Raw genomic sequence first — 24,350 nt, forward strand, 5'->3', positions numbered from 1 at the left:
TGAAACCAGAACAAAACAAGGGATCCATTCCCCACTTCCCATGGGCAGACAGGTGTTCAGCATTCCCAGGGCAGCAGGGCTCCATCACAGGTAATGGTGACTTGGGAAGACAAACACCATCACTCCAAACGTCCTCCCTTCCTCCTTCACCCTCAGCTTTATTGCTGAGCATGAAGCCATATAATCTGGGATATCCCTTGGGTCATTTGGGATCAGCTGTCCCAGCTCTTTCGCCTCCCAAATCCTTGTGCCCCCCCCAGCCTCCTCACTGGTGGGGTGGGGTAAGGAGCAGAAAAGGCCTTGGCTCTGGGTAAGTGTTGCTCGGTGATAAAGGAAACATCTCTGAGTTACCAAAACTGTTTCCAGCACAAATCCAAGCCACAGCCCCCTACCAGCTGCTGTGATGAAAATTAGCTCTACTTCAACCCAGATCAGCATGCTCTTAGAGGGAATTGTAGCACTCATGGTCGGAGCAGGGAAACTTGGCTGTGCAGACAAAGCCACCCAATCTTGCTTTTTAACCATCTAGCCAGAGCTAAGGCAGCTTTCCATCTTCAAAGTCTTGTGGTGGTTGTTTCAAGGATCTGGTGCTAATTAGTGAACTAAATGTTTGACTTTTATTCATGATGAATTCCTTTATGCTTATTCATTCTCAGAAAAATGTAAGTGTGTGCTTCTGCTGGGTCTTCCAGGTATCACTCATCTAACAACACAGTTCTGACCCACACAGTAGTTCTGATGCAAATAGGATGTGTTTGAATGCTCCAGCTCAGATTTAGAATGGAGACATCATGGTAATCATCAACCTACCTGAGTATGTGGGAAGATACAGACTTGTCAGGGGTGTAGAAGAATTGTTCTTTCATTCACTCTAGCAGTTAAACTGCTTTCCAGCATCTCAGTTTAGTGAAAAGAATGTTTCAGAAGTTGAAATGTCATTGCTTTCCCTCAAAAACTTGCAACTGTCTTATTGCTTCCTTCCTTTCAGCCTTGGCCTATGAAGACCTTATAGAATGTCTGTCCCAATCTGATTCCCTCCCTGCTTCCCCCTCACTGCCTACTTTTCAGTACCCCTTCCTTCAGTCCTTGTTGTCTTTGGTGTCACCTTTCTGGGTCTTCCTACTGTCATGTACCATCTGGGTTTTCCTACTGTCATGTACTGTCTCTGCTCCCTGATGCTGCTGTACCACCACCTTCAAAACACAGTTGAATACAGCTTGATACTCCATTGGTGCAAAACAGCATTAGCTCAGATAATCTTATTTTAGATGATCCTGTTTTAGAGAGGTATTTGTGTCTGGAATCCCAGAGAAGTAGGATCCCTTTTTAGCAGTTGCTCATACTAAAGTGAAAGGTCAGTAGTTGCCCTTGGGACAGAAATGACTCAGGAACTGCACTGAGCACATGGATGATACTCCTTGGCTCCAACAGTTCTCCATGAGCTTCAAGACCAATTGTACTCCAGGAGCTGCCTAATTTGAGGCTCTAGAGAGAGCAGCCAGGAAAGCAGAGCAGGGACAGCAGGAGGTTTCCTTTAGAATAAAAGAAGGGAGACCATCAAACTTCACACACAGCTGCAGAAAAGCTTCTCTGCAAGCACTGAGGCTGCCTCAGGCCTTCCTTGATCAGGAGCCAAAATAGGGGCTGAATTACAGAGATACCCACGGGCAGTGGGAACTCAGGGGATTTAGCCAGCCGGACACAGTATGTTTCAACATAGGAAGGAGCTGGCCTCATTTTTATTTTTGTGTGTGTACAGGCAGTAGATACTGCCCCAAATAGGTTTTGGGACTTCACATGAAGAGAGATTTCCTGAGCTTCCTGCCAAAGGCAGCTTTTGAGACCACAAAGCCTGTGTTTTATTTGCTTTCTTATAGCCAAAAGATGGCTGACTGGTTTTATGATGTTTTGATCTTCAGAGTGAAAATTTGTAACACAATTCATCCTGGAAATTTCTGTTAGCCTCTCCTTTTTTTTCAGTGCATTTTGCATTCTTGGCCATTAAATGTCTTTATTATCTCTTCCAAGAGACATGTCCTGGGAAGTTTGATCTATCTGAAGATTTCATTTTATTTTTTCCCATTCTTAAGCTGCTCTTTACCCCCAAATTGAGGGATAAATGACTGTTTTGGAAAAACCTTAACAAAAGAAAGCTTTAGGCATAGCCTAAAATTCCATGTTTCAGTTCTGGCATTCAGTTCTCTATTGTTTCAACCTAATTTCCCCTGCAGTAGTCAGACAGCTTAATTTGGTAAAAGTGCCTCCAGACTCTTTCTTTTAGGCTCAAGATGTAATGATTCTTCACATTTTGTGAGAATAACATCTTAGAAATCACTGTGACTCAAATACAGGGGCACGGCAGATATGCAGGCTATTATTGTGAAATTTTATGGGGTTTTTGTTATTTATCTTCTGTGTTGTGGTAGCACTTGTTAGCAGTGTCAGTGGGTATGGTTCCAGCACACTGGTTTCCTGTAGGAGAGGCAGTACTTAGTTCTTCTATAGGGCTCATTAGGCTTTTCAGGCATTCAGTGTGACCCTTTTGATTCCACAGGTAAAGAAACTCTAGGCTCCTGTCAGAAATCCAGTAATTTACCCTGATATCCAGTGATAGAGCCAGGAAAATCAGTCAATCTACCCAAGTCCAGCCCTGTAGTCTCCACCTGCTAGACTATGTTCGAAGACAAGCTCTGTCTCATAGATTTTACTGTCTAAACTAATAATTGTCACCTTCATGGTTTGCAAATATTGGCAATTTCCATTAAGTTTTCTCAGGCACACAGTCTTTCAGGCCCTTGTAGAGCGTGTTGAAGCCAGCTGATGGCAAACTCCTTTCCTTAGCTGCCTTTTTGCTGATCCCTGAAGAGCAGCCCATGGACTCCTAGGGCTCTGCACACCACAGGTCAGATCCCAGTCATCTAACTTTATGCTTGAAGGCCACAGATGAAACAAAATTATTTTAGGACTTTGGAGAGGAGGTAAAAAGCACACACATAAGCTAGAAAACAGTGGCCAAATATGCCCACCACCAGATCTGGGATGGAAGATGACACTTATTTGTGGAATTTACCACTTGAAGAGGCAGAAGACAGCAACTTGACTTTTATTCCCATACTTGACTCTCTGACATCTTGACTCTGCTAGCATGAGGCATTCAGAGATAGTGGCTTGACATTTCCTGTTGTTTTGCTCTTGAAACCATTTCCAAAGGCAGCAGCACATACTGGGCGTAGCTCCCTCACTGGCAAAGGCAGCCTTTGGTTACATGCTTGTTGATTTTTAAATGCATGTTCCCTCTCCTTCCAAACTACTTCAAATGTATCCATGTCAAGTAGATCTGAGAGCATCTCCTACTGCTGGCTCCTTAGCGTGGTTGCTGGAAGACTCTCCTGCTTCTTTTACTTCTTTTTAGGAAGAGTGGAAGAAGATCCTCATTCCAGCTGCTTCCTGAAATTTCCCCAGTGTGACAGTCTGAAGAAAAAGAATTACTACATGGGAAAAGCACTGACCTACTCCTATGCTAATGCCAAATGGTGGAATTCAGCTGTGTTATTTAACGTACATTCCTTTAAAATGGAGGAGGCAGTCTGGACCCAGAATCTTGGCTGAGCTCTTGCATGGTTTAGATCATGACTGTGTTAGTGCCAGGCTCGATTTGAGCAAAGTTCTGTCACACTTCTCCTTATTGGTGCTGACCAGAAAATGCACTGGAAGAAGTGTGCGATAAATTATTACCAAGGATGGGCTATTCAGAAACATTTTCCTTGGCTTTTGGGAAACAGGTAGATATTTGCTCTCTCCCTGAGCAGATACAAACTTGCAGCTGAGATCTTCTCACTGACAGCAGCTACACAAGATCATGCTAATAAGCACTGTGGAGTAATTAGGTGTTTGAGGGCAGCCTGAAGTGCCATGTCCAAACCGGGTTAATCTGTCTGGTGTGGGTGCCAAGTGTTGCAAAGCTCTGGTAGGTGGGACTGCAGTTTGGCCTCTCGAGCTGAGTACAAACTAACAGCTGCCCTGCTACTGGTACCTGCCTCAGGTGTAAGGTAGCACAGGTCTGTGTATGTGTCCTACAGGTGTGTCCCCACGTGCAGGGAGATGGTTCTGCAGGGCTAAATAAACAAATGCCATGAGTGCTGGGAGGGAGGGAGCCTGTGGAGATGGGACAGCATGCAGGGAACACAGGCACTGACTCTCTCAGTTCCTGGACTGAGTAACAGTGCTTATGAATTTGTCTTATTTACCCTTCCCCCTTCTTATCCTCTTGGCTTCTCACACAATTACAGACTGAGCCTGTGTGACTGTATGAAAGGCATTTCCTCCTCTTACTTTTTTTTTTTAAAGTTGGCTTCAGCCCACCAGCTGCTTTCCATTAGTGTTACACACACACTCACTAGGAGGGCAGCACATAATGCTTCAGGCACTGTTGAACAGCAGAAATCCTTCAGAATCGCTGTCAGACAGAGGCTTCTCAAAGTAGATTGTAGGTAAAAAGAGTTCAGCACATTGGGACCTGTCTTCTGGCGAGCCTTCGTGGAGAAGCCAAGGTGTGGGGACAGAGGGGGGTGAGGGGGTGTTGTCTGAATGCAAAGTGTGAAAGCTGTGAACAGATCTCTCTGTGTGACCAGTTGTTGGCTCTGGATATCTCATCAAGGGCAGGAGCTGAATGTTGTCTGTTGCTATTATGACCGCCTGCTTGATTCTGGGAGAATATTTTATTGATATTAAGTGTTATCTAGATGCTTATCCAGACTTCCTGATTGATACTATTGCTGTATTATTTGTGATCCCTGGAAAAGGACCTTAAACTTTCTTAAACTATCCCTCCTTCAGTGAAAATTAGATGAGCAATATTCATTAACTTGGTAAACTCTTCCCCTCACTGTTATCAGTGCAAGGTCAGGTCCTGGTTCCTGCTGTTGTGTTGGGTTGTACCCCATTTCAACAGAGCTGTGTGTGGAATCCCACACTGTTCAGCATGTTCCATGACTGTGGGCCTTGAAGTGCAGGTCACTCATCTCATTGCATGGAGAGCAAAGGGATATTTGGTTGTTGTGTTTCTGATGTGCTCAAAGGGTGTGGAAATTGAATAGAAATCTTGCTGGCTTTGCTCCATGATTGACCTGAAATCCTGCTCTGTGGAGCTACAGGGGGTAAACTTATCCTTCAGCTGTTGGATTAACAAGTTCATTGATAGCTACCTTGTTGGGTGCCCAGAGAGGAAAGCCATCATTTTGACAGAATAAAGTCCTCTAACGTGCTTTAATGAGAGAGAATAAAATTTAATCTGTTGGTCACCTTTTGCTGAAGACTGTAATTTGAATACTAAACCATACTGAAATCTGTGGTTTTTTGAACCTTGCTTCTTAGGAGAAATAGAGGGGCTTTCTCTGAGGTCCTGCAGTAGCTTGAAGTATGTTCTGAGGGAGACTGGCTGCAGGGTGGTGGCCTAGAGGACCAGATGGGGGCATGCATTTCCCTGTGCTGATCCATCTTGCTGTGAAACGTGTGTGTCCTGAAATCTGGAGCATAAGCTTGATTTCAAATAATTTTTGTAGCATGAAGGAAATTGGTCTTTAATAGCTCCAGGCAAAAATTTCACCTCTTTGTCTTGGCTGCTTGCCATTGTCTGTCTTCTGTAGGCTATGAAGATGCTAACTGAATACAGTGCCTCTGTAAATAAAGACTCTTCTTGAGTCTTTATTTCTTCAAGCATTTATTTAATAGGAAAGAGGCTGTTCAGGGCTCAGAATCTCCTTTGATCTCTCTGTCATAAGGCCTTCCGGAATGCTTATACAGAACCATGGGACTGAAGCTGAAGAAACACTAAAGGTGGGGTAGGAGCTTGCTTGCTGTGCAGTCTCCAAGTTTCCTGCTCCCTTGGAGAGACAGCAAGGAGGCTGTGTCCCTTTTCTGAGGCTGAGCAGAAAGCATTTGTCTTGGGCCTTTGTTAAATGCAGGAAACTTGAGTCCTGTATAATGTTAACTTCCCAGGAGGCATTAAATACACAAACCAAGCAGTGAAAGGGAATTGTCTTTCCTTCATTTAGCATTTTCCTACCCCCCATGTACATGTTAAGTCATGTGTTCAACTGGGAAAAGCGAGTGGTCAGAACACCATCCTGAAACTTTATTCTTTTGCCCTATCACTGCCCTCCTATAGAGCACTCCAAATATTTGTCCAGTTGCCTCGGTTTGCAAGGGGGAGACAAGGACATTTCTCCTGTTCCTGGAGATTTCTTTTTTCTCTTCAGGCTCATTAGTTCCTGTAATGAGTCGAAGAGCTCCAAGTGAATGCAACACGGTAGGGTTATCAATGGGAATTTTGTATGGGATAGCAGGGAGCCTAGATCTAAACCATCAAACCAAGCAAGGGTAGTGATGATTGCTAACAAAGTCCTGTTGTCTGCTTTGAAAGTACAGCAAGCCCTTCAACTTTGTATGAGTTTTATTGCTTTAAAGTACACCATAGCAATGCAAATAAGGTCCAATAATGTCAGTTTTATTTTTGTGATTGTATCTGTATAGGAAGCCACTGTTTGCAAGTAATTAATTAATTCATAGTTGTGGTAATCCAGCCCATCACCCTGTGCAAGGAGAGGCAAATACTGTGCTTTCAGTAAGTTTTCAGCCTTTTCCATGGCCCTGTGCAGCAATTGATGCAGTGGACTTACTGAACAGGGCCAAGTCTGGCTTTTGAGGGCAAGAGATTCAGCATCTTGTTTGGCTTTTACCTCTTCAGCAAGAGGCCTGTGCACATAACAGGCATAGCAAATGCTGTTAGACAGAGGATTAAGAACATGGTTAGAAAGTTGTAGAATGGGGAAATGTGTCCACTCTTCCAGTTCTAGTGAGAAGCAATTGGTAGGTGTGACTTGACAACTCTACTATCTTGTCTGGCCATATCTGTTGCACTGAGGAGACAGTTTCCTCCATCCCTCTGCAAGCTCCTTCTCCCAGATGTCCTGTAGCACCTGAAGGGTACCAGAAATACTGCTCTAAAAGGCCATCTATTTAACCTGCTATTTTTATCAAAAAATCAATACACATACAGGATTTCTTTAAAACTTTGTCTCTAATGGTGTAATGCTCTGGGAGCGCTCACAGGGTGCCAGCTGGATTGAACTGATGTACATGGTATTGATACATCCTGACACTGCATCTGTCTGCTGTCATTAAGGCCTGGAAGTGGTGAATGTCTGGAGGTTCAATTGTTTAATGCCTGTGCACTCACATGTATTTGTATTGATGGGGTTTTGTCCTCTTTTACTCCATTACATTGACCCCCAGGGTAGGGTCTGTGGCTCAGAACATTTGCTAGCTGTTCTCTGTAAAGTGCAACTCACTGCCACCAGAAATTGGAAGTCTATGTGTCATCTAATTGCTAACTTTCCTCCAGGTATGTTTTTAATGATGGAACTTCCACTTAAATATATGGTTTCCTCTTTTAATTTGAATACTTGCTAACTTAAAGCTTGGGAAAATCTGTGATGTTCAGTTCACTGGAAAAAAGATGATACTGTGAGGAGGTATAGAAAGGCACCAAACCATTAGGTCCTACATGGGGCACCCTTGTAATTGACACTTGAGCTCCATGTGCCCCAGAGAACTATAAAATCGAGTTAATGCTGGAGCTGATTTGACTTAAGAAACCGCCCCAGAGCTGAACTGCTTTGCAGTTACAATTCTACTTGTCTAAAAGATATACCATTTGGAAATATATGCTTGCAGTTACAATAAACACTGCAGTCAAAATATCTCCAATGCCTGGAAGAATTCTGAGTGAGCAGCTGAGATGATCGAGTGATTTAAATAAATGTTGAACTGGTGCAAACAAAGCTGGATCTGAAAGCAGCAATTTTCTCTTGCTTTGGTTTAATTGAAGATGGGTAAAGCAGGAGTTAGAGGTCTAAATGAACCAAATTCCAGGTTCACACACATTCTGTGAAAAAAAGCTCAAGTCTGGACACTTGCCAGTTTGTTCTTGTAAATTTGTTGAATTCTTTCTTGGCGTTTTATTTCAAATGCATTTCCCTTTCCCTCAAGAAAAATCTAATGCAATATGCATGGTGTATAAAGTTGAGAGGGAAAATTGGAACAAAATTTCTTTTTAATACAGAGAAAGAGTCTATGAGAAAATCTACTGATGATTGCTTTAATGAAAATATGCAGGAAATGCAAACTTTTTTATGGGTAGATGATGAGACATGGGGGAAAAGGGATGAGAGCTGAATGGTTATGGTCATCCAAAAGGAGAAAATCTTAGAAGTCTTATTTTTTTGTTGCTTCTCAATATTGTCTAATAACTGTTTCAAAAACAACTTCAGTGTGTCTATATTAGGAAAGGTATAATCAGTCCTGGTTGCTGCAATGGCTTTTTCATTACCTTTTAGCAAGTTGGGGTGAGATTATTTGGAGCTATGGTGTGTTGATGCTCTCCTGTGTTCAGTGCTAGCAGGTGATATTAGACTGCACTTTGCCTCTCCTTTGTATCTCCCCCTTTCCCACTCAGAGTTCAGCAGCGTGGCAGATTGCATTCCTGCGTGGCTCACACAGGGAAAACTTGTTCCACAGCCTCTTTCTGCAGGAGCCCTTTCTGTTTTACTTCCATGGGCTGCACTTTTCTTTTTTCAGACAGTCCCATCACCTCTCCCTCTGAGTTTGTGCACCTTAAGGTTATCTGAGAGTGTGGGCTCATAGGAAAGTCCCAGTGCTTTTGGGCATAACCAATTATAGAATATGTGGGTGATACAGAAGAAATAAAATAGTTTAGTGATTGGCCAAAGCAGTACAGAATCACAGTCTTGCTTGCTGTTGAGGTACTTGACTTGGCAATATTGTTACACTACTTTGAGGCGGAAAATATTTAGATGAGATCTGTGCAGAAGAGGAAGCAGGATTTGTTTCTGGGTAATTTCATTTGTTTGTAAAGATTTCTTACTCTTCAAGTCCTGACACAGTATATTGGAACAGCTAATGATATAAAAGTACCACCTAGATATCTTCCATAACAAAGGACAGTATTTATGAGCTGCCCTGCTAAACTGTCACATTTCCATTGTTGCTTGACATTTGTACTGTAACTCTCTGGACTGCTGCTTCATTCCTTTGTCTCTGACAGACACTCATTTAGGAGTCTTGGAAAATACAAAGTGGAGCCAGTTAACATTGAATGATCTTAAAACTAGGCTGAACTTTTGTTTTCATCAGGGAGGAAGATGATGCCATCAGCTAATTTGGTTGATCAATAGCCCTGCTGGCGATAAGGTTTCAGAGCTTGTGGCTAAAAGCTGATTGCACTGTATCCAAAATAATTTGATCTATTGGTTTCCACAAATGTAGCATAGCCCAGAATGATGTTTCAGTGCTGATGCTTAACTGGTTTTAATAATGCTGACAGACTAGCCTGGTGCCTGCTGTGAGGACACTGTTAAACATGAACCCTGGGCAGCAGAGCACTTACTTACATTTTTTCCAGTAGCATGGAGCTGTCACTCTCTAGTGAAGGTTCATTATTCTAAGACTGGGAAGCGTTACAGTGTTTGGTGAGCAAGTGTAGTGACATCTTTCATGAAAGCAAACTTTGATTCTGGTCTCCTAAAAAGAGAGAGGTACTGGCAATAATTAGACTGGTTTGTTAGTTGTGGCTGGAGAAATAACTGTTACTGAAAAATGAGGAAAAGCTCTGTGGCCAACGTACAAAAAAGTGTGCAAGCCATGTTTGTGATAACCATTTGGGCATGTGGTCTCAGAAAGAATCCAGCCATGTTCTTTCTTTATGTGGGCTGGGACCATATTCTACTGGGGCAATGGACTAAAATTTAACTGGAGCTTTTATTTCTATTTCAGTGACTATATCATGGCTACGGGACCCACAGAGGTCACACAGTCACCTGAATCAGGAGACACAGTTGAAGAGTGCACAGGTAAGCTGTTGTTCTCAGAATGTATAGTCAATTTGGAAGTCAAAATTTATTTTCTTCAGGCAAAGGGGTCTGTAGTGAGTAATTTTGCAGTGTTGTTTTGTTTTTTGTTGTGTAAAAAATCTCTATATGGCTTTGTCCATTGTCAGTATTGTGGGAAAGGTTTTTTAATGTGCGATAATGGAGCAACATATCCTGATGGAGAATATTCTTTTTGGTTCTGAATTGGATTTTTAAAAGCAGGATGTTAGAACTTGAAGAGCTGATTGTGTTGCCTGCTTTGGTAGATCCTGCAGAGGTGGGAGCTGAGCCTGTTAGCCAACTTCTGTCTGTGGCAGCTGTATTAGTACCCCCTAATATTTGCCACCATCAAAATATTATTAGAAGAGAGAAGCAAATGGCAAAGTGACTGTTAGTTGAACTCTGCATGGCAGATGGAGAGAGGTGAAAAAAGTGTAATGATGGATGCTCAGCAACGGCTGGCTTCTTAAATTTGTAATCTAGTTTGTCACACAGTCTAGTGCTATCCTGTCAAACTGGTGAGCTTGTGTGAAACCCATGAATGAAAATTTTGTACTCAGGTTCACTAGAAGATTCACAAAATGGATCAAATTATGAAGTGGGTGACAGGGAAAGCAGGAGATGGCTCATGATCTGAAGTGCTGACTCTAAAACCACCAGGAATATTTCTGTCTCTAAATGAACAAAAACGTGAAATACTTAAAGGCTGCTGCTCTATTGCCAAGGTATTCAAGAGACACTTGACTGGATCTGGATAAAACCATTTGAGGATCTTTTGTTTACTTCCAGTATAATGAAGGATTGCCTCACCTCTTTATAACTTTAATTGGTTTGTGATCTAAAGGTTCCAGGAGGCTAAAATCCTCAGCCTTTGCAGTCTTGTCAATTAAATTGATTTCTTGAGGTCTGCCTTATTCTCGGACTAGTAGCAGAGGGCTTCCAGTGCATGCTGCTCCTTCTTGATGGCAGTAACCAGGTCACTGACCAAAACCTGTCAGCGTCCAATGTTACCCTTGCTGAATTCCATGATTTTAATGCCTGTCTGGCAATATCAGGTATTTTTTAATGGAGTTAGAATAATGGTATTTTCTGAGAATTTTGTCTATGGATTAGGTTTTTTGTTTTCATGTGTTTTTATTGTTGAGAGTATCCAGTCCTTGAATTTGAGGGGAAAAAGAACATAGAAAATCTATCCTGACCACACCTTAGGAAGTCAGAGACCATAGAAGATCCCTGAATTAACTGTTTAATTTAAATATGATCATTGAACTCCCAAATCAGATGCTTCTTATGCTTTTTACAGTCTCAGTTTGGCACTGGAAGAAGCATCTATCTTTTCTATCCTCTTATAGGAAAGAATGATTCAAAGAGCAGAAAGTCATGTGTTAATTCTCTGTGCACAGAAGACACAATGAAATAGGCAGTACAAAACCAGTAAAAAATACAGAATATACAAACTTTACAGAGAAAGCAAAATGGTTATTCCTGCTCCTTTTCTGTTATAGTTGACTAAATCATAGTTAACATAAGCAATTAATATTTGGGAAGGCTTTTCCTTTTTAGGGCAGTAACCTTTAAATTTAATATTTTATTTTTAATGCCATGAAATTTAAGATGAGTAACCATAAGAATTCAAAAATCATGAGTCATTGTTCATCAGTGGGTGAAGGGGAAATAGATGTAGTTGTCTGGGCTTGGATTTTTGTTATGCAATGAAATTTTTCCATCTTAAGTAATAAGATCCTCTCTATATTATTAGTTCAAGTATCAGAGAGCACTCTACCAATTCAGTGATATATCGAGCTACTTCACAGTGCACTGAATTGTTACTTAAATGTGGCATCCTTTTAATGGTGTGCAAAACCAGTGCACAGCTGTTCACAGCAGGAAGCAAATATGGGTGCTGTCCTTCTGAACCGTGCCTTTTGTGCCAAATGCTCTCACACAGAGCAGCCCCACAGTTTTCATCCAGCACTAAGTGTCTAGTAGTGATTTTATCTTTTTTTTTTAATGTAATAGTATGGCAAGCGCCAGTCTCTGGAACTCCAGGGAAACTTACTGATTTCTCACTCATCTGAGACAGCTGAAGGCTTGGGGCTGAGCAGAGTGTGGTTGAAGAGGAGTTCTTGCTGGAGGGGGTGTACCCTGCACATCACATAAATTAGAGGCTTAGAGAAGGCACTGAAGTAACTGATGTGTCTGCATCAGAGGACTCTCTGTTGCACAATGATACCCAAACCTTGTCCCATGCCAGCTGAGGTTTGCTCCTTGGCGGTTTTTGCAAATCCTTTCCATGGGCTCCACTTTAAAGTTAGCACCACTTCTGATCTAGACAAGTATTTGGAGTAGTGTTTGGCAATGTTAGCCTTTGTGGTAAGACTTATGTCTGTTTCTCTTAAATGTCCATGGATTCACTTCTTTTTTGTTATTGTGTTGTGGTTTTTTGGTTTGCTTTGTTAACACTCCTCTGGGTCTCTGGAAATACCAGCACCTAATTAAGCTCAGTAATACTTGCACTAAAATCCAACTTGCTTTCTGTCTGTACCACTGTCATCTGACCAGTGTACGTGACAATGTCCTTGTTTCTCATTTAGACAGCTTTTGAGTTGCAGAGCTCTTTGCCTGTATCAAAGTTTGCCATCTTGTTCTTTGAGTCATTGGACTGTGTTAGCAGACATTGCTGAATTGATAGTTTTGAGGAACTGCTTTCATGAAACTTTTTAAACTTTTGTTTTGCCTATCTAAAATAAACCAGATCAGCTTTGACAAGTTTCCTGGAAGAATACCATGCACATTGTCTTAATTCCTGATATGAAAGGCAGGAATGGTCAGGAGGTGTTTCTGAAGACTCTCTAAAGCGCCCTCAACATGCTTGTTTTCTTTGAGAGGCTTTGTGGTCTATTCTTGCTGTGTGACTTCTCTTCTCTTACCAGTTCTTGCTATGGGTGCAGCATGGAGCTCACTGAGACCCATGAGAGCCTTAACAAATCCAAAAGCCTTGAGATCAGCTCTGTAGTGTGATCCAGGCAATATGACCTGTATGTTTGCTGTGACTGTCTCATTCACTGATGAGCAGCCACGGAAGATGGAAGGGCCTTCCACTGGCAAACCCTCCGTAAGAGCACCACATCCCATTATTATTCAGATGAGTGGGACTCCAGTGACAGGTTTGTTCCAGATAGTTTGAAAGATAGTTTGGTCTCAGAGACAGCCCCAGTCCCTTGGAAAGCAACGTGCAGGTCTCTGCTGGCTGCTGCTGCTCTGCCGTGTCGCCAGTCCACGCCGGACAGTGCAACAGTGTCCTGTGTGTTCTGACGTCTGGTGCTGGCACTGGTCTGGAGAGCAGGGAGGAGACAGGGTGAGTAGACCTCAGTATCATTGTTTATTTCTCAAAGTGGCCACTGTCTGATGCAGCTGTGCAGTGGCACAGTTTCAGCCCAGATAAGGCCCATTGGCAGAGGTCCCTACACGTACAGGGCACACGCTGAGACAGAGCATCGGCGACTAAATCATTACTGGGAGAAGACAATAATTGTGTTGAAATAATGCCTTGCTTATGAAGGAATCCTCCAGCTGTGGGCATTTATTATGCCAACTGCTGTAAAGTATTATTGAACGAAGAACTTGGCTCGGATCTGCAATGATGTTATTGCTCTGCCTATGTATTTTAGTCAATCACGGGGGTCTTAGTACAATAGTTTGGCCCCAACCACTCCAAAGTGACCCCTCAATGTAAGGGTCAGTGACAAAATGCAGTACTTGTGTGCTGAAAGAAAGTAGATTTAAGAATGTTAAAGTATCTTAGATTATTGAAAAGGAAATGTCAGTGAAACTTCATATGGTTTATTTTGTTATTTTTTTATTTTTGTTTAGACAATGGAAAATTTGAAACCAGATTAACAGTTTTCTATTTGTGTTCTTAGTGCTGCTGTGTTTGGGACTTTTGTGTCCTGCAGGGCAATGTCTTAATTTAAGTTTGCTCCACTGTCCTTGAAGGACTTGCTTTTATTCTGGGACAGTGGCTTAATGTGGAAACAGATATTTTGGTTTTAGAGTTTATAAATTATTTTGTCAGTTTCAATCTTTTTGGCAAATTTGAATGTCCTACGGGTGTTGTCTCCTTACTGCACTGAGTAAAGAGAAAGCAGAACTAAACTAAGCTAAGTAAAGAACATTAAGAGCTAAAGACATTGACAGCAATTTTTTAGTAAAAATACAGCAATTATGATTGGTGTTCAGTTGCAGGTAGATACATTCTCTATATAAGGGGTATTTTTGCATAAACTAGAACCTAAGTAGGCACCACTATTGTCAGCTTAATGCCAGTGTTGCTTTAGAGGCAGCAGATGTAAGAACTGCAGCTTCACCTTTCACTGGACTCTAGCACTGAATAATTTAAAAGGAGCTGACTAAAACTGAATGGGCTGCCTTAGCTTTAAGGCTTGCTCCAGAATTTAAGAGACAACATTCTCCAAGCTAAGCAATACCACCAACTTTCATAAATTTTCATTTTTCTCATCTTGCAGGAAAGAAAAAATCCAAATTTCAGACTTTCAAGAACTTCTTTTCCAAGAAGAAAAGGAAAGAGCCTCCACCTCCCAGGGGGGAAAGTAATTTAAAACCTTGCCAGTCCAGCAGCGATGTCAGCATCGCTGTGCTCAACGCTACTGCACTTCACTCACCGAAGGAGGCTGGGTAAGCTGGCAAGGAAGGAAAATAAATAAATAAAAGCAGGCCTCGCACAGCAGTGGGATGAAAGCATGAGCTGGCCCCTTAGGAGCAACCTCTGTCCAAGTTTGTGCAAAACAAGGCCTAATGCTGATGAAGGAATTCCAGGAATTTCCTCTTTCTTTGCTAGTGCTTGAAAAGTCAGACTGGAGAGGAGGGGGAGGGCAGCCAGGGGTGATCCAGCCTCTTAGTCTAGAACTGCAGATAGCCCAGATTGTTTTGATTGGTTTTAGTGTTTGAAATCTGTCTTGGAAGGCCTGATCAGCAGCAGCTTTTCAAGAGGATGATGTTTGAGTAGTGTTAATACAGAGAACACGTGTGGAGTGGCTTTTTTAGCATCAGTGCCCTCTATCATGGCTGCAGTAAAGAGAAAGAAGTATTTCTGGTATATTATTAGCATGTGATTGCTTCTTTAACTTTCTTACCTAGCCATTTAGGCATAGATAAAGACTGAAGGCCCCTGGTTTTGTGTCACCACCCCCAGAGGGCTGGGCATGTGAGTGAGGTTTACAAGTCCATAAGGTGTGTCCAGAGCAGTTGTCAGACCCCTGAGTGATGTTAGCTCAAACCCTTGTCCTTTTTTCAGTCGGTGTTGTACAAGCTATCAGCTTGCACTGCTAACACTGCTTCACTGATGTTAGACCACCAAACTACACAACACTTACATTGCAAATCTCTGACTGAATCTGAGCTGGGACAACCCTCTGAGCATGGTCGTGTCTCTTGCCAGGCATGTCATGGAACACTATCGGGTAACCTGTAAATTTGGCTGTTTTCCAGCTCCCCCACCCTCTTCATCCTCCCTTGTTAGCCACTAAACTAGGCCTCTCTTTGGATTATTCTACACTTCGGGTTGTGGAGCTGCAGACTAACAAAGTGTGACAAAACACTGGCCACGTCCAATGGTTTACAGTGTTTTGTTGGAGGGAGCACTGGATGGATGTGACACTGGCAGAGGGCACGAACAGGTGACTAGAGTGGGACATGACTGAAATCAGCACTGCTGCCAGATGCTTTGTATCATCAAATAGAGGATTGGGTGGAGCATTTCTTCTGGTGGAAAACTTACAGATGTTACTTTCTCATGGGTACTGGCTCCTCCTTGCCCCACCTTTCCCCACTCATTCGGTTTTGTTTATGCAACTGTATCATGAAAATGATCTGGGAATGAAACAACAATCTCCTTGTTTTGTTTGTTAGCATAACAGCAACAGAGTAAGTGACCACACAACCAGTCTCCTGGGGTAAGGGGAATTAGACTGACTCAGCCCAGTCCAAAAAGTTTAGAGACAGCTGAGCTTACCCCATCAGCCCATAGGAGGCAGCTGTCTGCTCCAGAGGCACAGTCGGTGCAAACTCTTTCTCTTGCCCTTAACCAAGTATTTGAAGTCCAATTGCTGTTTACCTCAGTGCTATCCTCCAGTGATTATGAACTGTTTTGCAAGATCAGAGATCAGGAAATGAGTAAAACCCTTCTGCTTTTTTCCCTTACAGATAGGATTAGATGGACTATCAGAAAAACTTAGGGATATGTTTATGCTACTCGAAAACCCTATTATATCCAGACTGTGCATGGCATAAGCACACTTTATAAGTACCTAAAGAGACTGAACTATGTAATCCTATGGAAAACCTGATCCTGAAAGCCAGTGGAAATACAGCTTGTGGAGGGTTTATAGCAGGACCCTGAGCTTTGCAATTTCTGGCATGCAGACTATAAAACCCAGTTCTAGAACAATGCTGCTCTTTGCTTGTTCTTGAGGCAGAAGCACTGTTTTTCTTTTTTTCTTTCTTTTTTTTTTAAGCGTTGTTTTAAAACCAGGTGCCCACCAAATCTGCTCTGTCACTCTCCTCCTCAGCTGGACACAGGAGAGAAAATATAGTTAAAGGCTTGTGGGTCAAGATACGGACAGGGAGAGATCACTCACCAATTACCACCACTTTTCATCCTCCTACTTCAAACACTAATAAAAGGAGTGGGGTTGCAGCAACAAGAAAGGGAAGACAGCATAGGCCACGATAGGTTTAGGAGCTGCTTTCCTGCTACCTGCAGAGTCCCATCGTTTCCTCAGTCATGGCAGCTCAAATGTTGATGCACGTGAATGAATCTAGCATTTGTATGAGGAAATCAGTGTGGAGATACAGTGTTTAAAACATCTGGGCTTTAGGTAGTGCATCTTTAGCATCAGTGCAAATATAAATACACTGCCTGGAATTACACAGGAATGCAGATTTGCACATAAGCGACTCATCTGTACTAAAGCTGCAGTTAATTCTATGTTTAATCTAATGCTCTTTTTGTGACTGCCAGAAGAAAATACAGTAATTCTCTTGCAAACACATATGATACACATGCAGAGAGAGGAAAAGAGAAACAGATCTTGAACTGGCAGTCTAAAGAACAAGGAAACCTTAGCTCTGATTGCTAAGGAATTCCAAGTAAAGGAAGCGAGGAAATCCCCAATTGGAAAAGTTATTACATTCTAATGCACATGCATTCTTTGCAGTAAATAGAATATGCTAAGTAATAATGATTATACATTACAGTAAATAAAAGTTGCATGACTGTTTTTCTGAATGCAGTAAAATTATGTCTTGCCCGTATGGAGTATCTTTCATGCTGAAAAGGACTATAAAATCAAGCACACAAAAGGATGGGATGGCTTCATTAACTCTAATCATGAAGTAAGGCAAGTGCCTTGCCTGTGTGTGGGACTGCTGTCCTGTAGACTAACACAGACATTAACCATCACTTATAATGGGAGGAAGCACAAACTCTGACCTGTGCTGTGAGAGAAAGAGCTCAGATTGCCTTTGACGCAATGTAAACATGGAGCAAAATTATTTTGCCCTACTGTGAGACTCGATATAACTGTAAACTGATTGACTATACCTTTGTGGCAACAGGAGGGTTAGTCAAGCAGCTAAAGGAGATGTCTCTGGAGATGTAAAGAAGGAAGATGTGGGAGGAAAAAGAGTAATTTTTGGGGTGTTTTTGCATGGTGTATTTACTTTATGAAAGTTCACAGTCCTTCAGGGTTTTCTTCTAAATAGAGAATCTGTGGTTGGGCAAATAACAGAGAAATATTTGATTTTCTTGCAGAAGAGTTTTGACATCCTGGATTTTTCTTGTCAGAGCTGTGTTCCTAATCATCCTGTGTTACCCAGAATCAAACTTCCAGAGGCAGTGAGCATTTCCTGAGCCAAGGAATCCTTGTAACTTGAGTTAGTGATCTCATGGCCTACGATGAGAGAATATTAGTTAAAAACTGGGATGAAATCCTGGTAGAGGCCATCCTTATGGTCTTCTGAACAAAGTAATGTACAGACAGTGCTTGCCTATGATAGTGGAACTTGGTGAATAAATGATATGAAGTCTTCCTTGTTGTGCCAGCCAAGGGCAAAATTTTCCCTGGCCAACTTAATAGCTCAAACCAAATCAATATCACTTGTTACAACTCAGTTAACAGTTGTTGTGGGAACTCATCATTGCTTCACTGGGCTGAACACCCAGTGAGCACAGAAACAGAGCAGGAATATCTTACCTGGGTACTTTAACTTGGCCACGGATAGGTGTGTAAATATGGTCATGGACATTTGTCCCACCTACATTTTTTAATATGTTTGGGATCTGGAGATGTTCCAGATACAGGTGAACACAACCGGTTTTATTGCTGGACATGAGAGGATTTGAATCAAGTTTGTTAATGTAACAAAATTTAATTTTCTGCCCACATTTGGGAGAAGCGGAAAAATAATCCCCTACCTTCGGCAGGTATGACACACACCAGGATGCAAAGGTCATATCCTGAATGTCTCATGCTTGGCCCATTACCACCCAAGGAGGGCAGGGGATTTCTGTTGCCCCCCTCTGCACTGTAGACATTTCTCAGGGTGGTGTGCAGCCACCTAAATCCCAACATCAGACTAATCACCCTGGGCTCCCTCTCTAGTTTACACAGACTGATCTGTGTGTTCAGTGCAGATGCTGAGTAGTCTGAAAACAGACATCTGCATTCAACCATCATCCTAAAAAGTGTTTCTCCTCCCTTCTGAGTATAAAAAAAGCTAGCAGTGACTACCTTAAACAACTAACATGCACAAATCTGAAGTTAAGTGAGATGCATCCTGCCCTGGAACTCTTTATGATCCTTCTGCCCTGGTGAAATAGTGTGGGGAAGGTACCCAGTGCACTGACCACTCTTCCTTCCTTCCCAGGCCCAAAGGAAGCATGGGAAACAAAGCCTTGTCCCATGACAGTGTCTTCATTTTTGAATCTGCACCAGGAAATGTGGCAGGTGATGTGTTGTCTCAGGAAAACATACCTGGAAGAGTGAAAACTTTGCAGGTGAGAACATCATCCCCTCATTCATGGTGCTGCTTTGTGTGAGCTGTCTCCTAGGAAAATCTGTTTCTTGATTCCTTTGCTGTGTGCCTTAAGATTTTGCTGACTAAAGTGTCCAAAGACAGATTTACTACTTTTGGATCTATTCTGCCTCTTGGAAGCTGCATCTCTGAGCAGTGCTGGTGCTTTCAGCCTTGCCCAGATCTCACAGTGTTGGAGTGACATGAATCCAACTCATGGACTCTTGGAAACTTTCCTTATTGAGCGTGTCCTCTTTCAGTGGGATTTATATTCTTTACTTCACAGCTACTGCTTTTGGGTTAAGGCCATTTATTTATACTATAGTGTGTCCCTTACACTGTTATTCTTTAAATATTATTTATGTTATTTTTTTTGGCAATTCTGGCTCTGATGTTTTCACTGTACATGCTACCACCAGTGACTGTGTACATGTGTGGGATGATGGATATGTTAGGGTGCTCTGACAGCTTTATTTATATGATTATTCTTCTGGTCTTTGCCAGCAAAGGATACTGTATTCTGCTAGATCATTTCCTTCTTCCAAGGCTATACTGAACCCTCCTTGACAGCTCCCTTATGAACTGTTGGGTATATTAAATGCATTTAAGTAACTGCCCAGCTCGGAACACTGAGATAAAAGTTTAAGATTTTTCCAGGGGCCGAATACAAATTGATAAAGCAGCCAAAGGCCACTGAAATTCTTGTTTTGCTCAGTGTGAGCTTCATGTTGCAAACACAATTGCATCACACAGTAAGTAATTGAAAATGCACGGAGGGGCTTGTTCATCCCTAAGACTGCAAAATAGTCAAAGACATTTTTTGTACAACAATAGGAGTAGCAGGAGAAATCATGTTTATATATGGCAGAACTTTGTTGTGGGGGAAAAAAGCTCTTTTCATGCCATCTCCAGTCCACTGTGCCCTCTCCTCATCCATCCATCATCCTGCATGGTAATGTAATACTGCCAGCACTATTTTTGTAGCTGTAAGAGACAGCCTTTTTCTGTGAGCTTGACTCATGTCAGAATAAAAGCCAAGCACTAATAAAAGCTGTTACTTTCTTAGCAATCTAAATTAACTTCTACCACTAGAAGACAGAGTGTAAATTCAGAGTTTCCCCCATACCACTTTGCTGTCTGCATGTAACAAATTTAATAAATCTAACATAGGAAGTTGTGCAAAGGCACCAAAGCAAAATTGACTTTCTGCCTTTTCCTTCCCATTAAGTGCACAGGTGTGTTATATGTCTTGTGTTGCCCATATATTGCAATAAGGGCTAGAAATCTGTTTGAACTGGAGGACTGGTGCATTAAAGGGTGGCATTGTGCTACCCTGTGTGGCTGTTAGATCTTGAGGAATTACATTGCATATTAATCTTGTGGAATAAGAATTGCAGCTATTTAGATCTAATTTACAGAGATATAAATGAATACATATCTTGCAAGAAAACACAGAATTAGGCCTAGAATTTCCCAATAAGCAAAGAAATGGAAAAAACCCAAGTCTACATGTTTATCTTGGGAATATTCTGTAGAGATGTTTTCAGTTGAAGGACAAAGTTTCTGTTCAGGCCTTGTTTCTATTCCAGCTTTGACAAGGCTGATAGACTTAAGCCAAGAATTTTAGTAATGGTGTTTCCTGAAATCTGAACATTTTTAGTTTGAGGGAACATCTGGCTGCTTGTGAGTTTGCAGACTTTGTTTTATTTTTCTTGGGTCAGGGTCTGCCAGAGCATTCTTTTATGCAATCTTGGAAAAGAATCCCCATATCCCTTTGCAAACAAAGCTGTTCCTGGCTGCTGTTATCATTCTTGCTGTTAATAGGAGCAACTGCATTAAAAGTGTCCAAAATGTTCCCTATAAATAATGCCATTGAAAGTCTATATTCTAAATTTCAACCACAGCTTCAGCTGCAGCAGAATGTCAGACTTGGATCACCTCCTCTTGTTATAACTGGAAAGAAACTGGAAGATGCAGGTGCTGTTTCTGAGGATGATGGTTTACCTAGAAGCCCTCCTGAAATTTCAACCCTTCGTGAAGTTCTGACAGATTCGCCAAACAAGGTATAATTGTCACGTCACCTTGATGACCACCTGTACAGAAAAGAGAAAATCTGCCTGGAGAAGGGGAAGACCTTTTTGCTTGCTTGTGATAAATTGTGATGGCATGGATCAGTCAGAACCAGAAAAAATTAACTAGGTGGATTGTGGACTTGTCACTCTGAGGGATACCTAGAAAGTGACCTTACAAATACCCTTTCTGGGTACAGTGTTCCATGCTTTTGTGTAGACCAGTACTGAGACACTTGTGACCTACATAATTAGCAAATGAATGATTTTGGGCTGCAGAGAACAGGCGAGCATTTGTAAATTTGAAGATTTTAAAACAATAAGCCAAAATAATTTTATAAAATATGTTGCCTCGGGGTCAACCTTCATGGCATATCTCATAGCAGGAGAAAGCTTCCCTACTTTGCTTGATCCCAATGAAGAAATGAAAGCTACTGTGTAAGGCAGGAACTCAGTGACCCTTCCTTTATCTTTCCTCTTGTGTTTTCTCATAATTAGCACTGGATATCCAGTCCCAGATAATTCAGTGTGATACTTCCCTGGACTTACCCTCTTCCTTATTTTATCCCACAGTCCTCCAACCCTGTTCAGCGTCATAGCTCTTTGAGTTTAGGTGGCACAGACAGTGAAGATGAACAGGTAAATAGCTACTTTTCCTGCTAATAAACTTTCCTGAGACGGCATGTGTGGTGTCTGTATGGAGACAGTACAATCATTTCACTTTTTAAAATTTATTCTGGGTACAGTGTATCCCAGGAAACAATTCTTTAACACTCCAGAGTGAGGCAAGCGATACTGAAAATGTGCCTCTTTGAGTTTTGAATAAGAAATAAAGTCAGGCAGAAATCTAGTGGTAAGTGATTTGTTTGAACAGCATAGTCAGTTCTTTGACAAAGTATGAATCTGTAAAGTTACACAACAAAAAATTGGACAAGGTAAAGCACTTCAAGTGCAATGGCTGTGTCACCTTGCTTTATAAATGAAGCTTGTTTGGCACGTCTGTGACATTTTGCAGATGTTCCAGAAAGTTTGGTCTATGTTTCAAAACAGTAACAAAACCAGTCAAACTGCATCTTTAGGGGGGTTTCTATGAACACTTGTGTAAATCCTTTATTTTGATAGCCTAATCTAAGGTTACTGCTCTTTAGTTCCCCAGAGCAGCATTGCTGCAAGGCTGAGATCCACATCCCTGTCTGGAAGGTGGTTCTGGGATACTTGTTGGACAGAAGCATTTGATTCTCCTGAAAGTGGATATTAAAAGAGAAAAGTGGCTATGACAAATTTCTTAGAGATAAACAAGCACCCATACTACTTTTGGTGGTTTCTGTGCTTTTTTTAAATACTGTATTCCTGTACTGTGGCATTACTGATATGGGAATGCAGCTATACAAACGGCACCAGTGTCTCCTGCTGGTGTGTGCATGTACTGCAAACGAGTTTTCAGATAAGAAATGAGAAGACAAGCTGAGGCTCTTACTGTGGGAAAGCAAGAGACAGGTGTTTCTCACTCTGTGTAACATACAGCCGAACACACAGAACTGAGTAATCTCTATGCAAAGATGACTTTAGGCAAGTATTTTAAAAAGAGGTTTTATGCCCCGAAACACAGCCATTTCACACTTCTGAAATGGAAGGAGGTAGCAAAGGAACTGTTCCAGAGCTGTGGGGAAGCCAAGCAGAATGTCGAGCGTTGTGTTTGTGTTTTACAGACACCTTCTGGAGCTTCCTCCAGGCCCATCAGTCCTTCCTCCCCTGCCACTCTGGGGGTCTCCATCTCACGAGGCAGCAGCTTCCTTCCTGTTGACTTCACCACCCCTGCCAGTCCCCTCGGCTGCCTGGACACCTCAGCAGCCAGGCACAGGATTGCCATAAACCCTCGGAAACAGAAAGGCTTTACCAACAAGAATCAGCAACCCCTCCAGGTAAGTGTTTTCCTGAAAAGAATCGCTCAGCAGACGGAAATCAATGTGAATTTTTAACTATTATTTTAAATAGTTTTAAATTTTTTTCTTTCTTATCCATGTTCATTTACTTCTTCTGTTGGAGGAAGGGAAACCACCTATTTTGCACCAACCAACCAAAAAAGCCTTGGAAAACTTTAGTATCGTGGAAACTGAAGAAAGTGCAAGTTTTGGTTTTCATTATTTAGCCAAAAAGTTGGGGGTTATGCTTCATTTGTAAAAACATTCCTGTTGTTTGAAAAGCTAGCTGTCAGTTTTAAAGAGGCTTAAGTCTATTTCTGCAAGTCTAGTTCTTAACTGGAGTGGTATATTAACCACAGTGTTGGTAAATTACAGGGTGGAGTTTTTGTGTCTATGTTTTGAGTATTCATAAAAGTTCATGTGTATAAAATAAAATCTTTGTGCGTGATTCTTTAATTAAAAGATCTTACTGCACTTCATTAGGTGGAACAGCTGGAAAATGAAGCGTGTATTCCTGCAACTCCAGAAAAGAAGGAGAATTCAACAGAATTACTTGAGAGTGACAAACATAAAAGTGATTGGGAAGGTAATAAAGACTTAATTGTTGCTACTTTAGATGCTTGAACTCTGACAAGACCTATTTGAATTTTAAGTCTTTTAAAACTAGTTATTTTTTGGTTTTATATCATAAAATCAATTCTGGCTGCTAAAGTGTTATGATGGAAAAAGTCATGTACACTCAACACAGTGATGCTGAAGTGGTGAACTTTGAGGGCAGCATTAAAAAATACATAAAGTAAAAGCACCATGTTCAGAAGTACCTGTCCTGCACAGCTGTTTGGGTCACATTGGCTACCAAACTGAGTTCCTTAACACTAAGAAAAACCTTAACCTCAGCATTATATCTGTTATGTGTGACAGGTGACTTTGACTGGCTTGTGTTTACTAGGTCTTCCTTTGCTACTCACCCCCTTATCAGCTGAATAGCAGCTAACTGCCAGTAGTAACACAATTGTAAGTTGTAAAACAAATGAAATTTCTCCAAACAGCACCAAAAGACTTTTCTCTGTAGCACTGCCTTACCTGGCAATTGTGCAATGGTGTCGTGGGAATGTTGGCACTTTGTTGTCAGGGCAAACTCAGGGCAAACCCAGTGCTATCAGGCATCAGTTACTGTGTGTGCAGGCACATCTAAGCTATCCAGATGATCAACAACCCTGCTTGAAGCTGCAGGAGGCAGAGCTACCTGATGTTGAGGTGCCATGCTTACATGCAGAGAATTCTCCAGGTCATTGTAGACAGCCTTTTTAGGCATATGC

The 24,350-nt window shown here is 41.8% G+C and overlaps 1 protein-coding gene across 11 annotated transcripts in view; it reads left to right on the forward strand.

The window, feature by feature from the left end:
- KIAA1210 (KIAA1210 ortholog) overlaps positions 1-24,350 on the forward strand; it is a 52,223-nt gene that overhangs the window by 18,647 nt on the left and 9,226 nt on the right. For 6 of the 11 annotated variants that reach the window (XM_051783895.1, XM_051783877.1, XM_051783949.1 and 3 more), the window contains 7 exons: positions 9,853-9,929; positions 14,474-14,642; positions 18,894-19,023; positions 20,945-21,103; positions 21,683-21,748; positions 22,819-23,031; positions 23,515-23,617. In XM_051783895.1, coding sequence (XP_051639855.1) covers positions 9,863-9,929; positions 14,474-14,642; positions 18,894-19,023; positions 20,945-21,103; positions 21,683-21,748; positions 22,819-23,031; positions 23,515-23,617 — 907 coding nt within the window. In that variant the 5' untranslated portion in view covers positions 9,853-9,862. The other 5 variants (XM_051783929.1, XM_051783939.1, XM_051783910.1 and 2 more) reach the window with 5 other exon arrangements.

This window comes from Manacus candei, unplaced genomic scaffold, assembly GCF_025592945.1.
Source record: "Manacus candei isolate 608988 ecotype Guabito, Panama unplaced genomic scaffold, ASM2559294v1 h1tg000003l, whole genome shotgun sequence".
In the NCBI taxonomy this organism is placed as follows: domain Eukaryota; kingdom Metazoa; phylum Chordata; class Aves; order Passeriformes; family Pipridae; genus Manacus; species Manacus candei.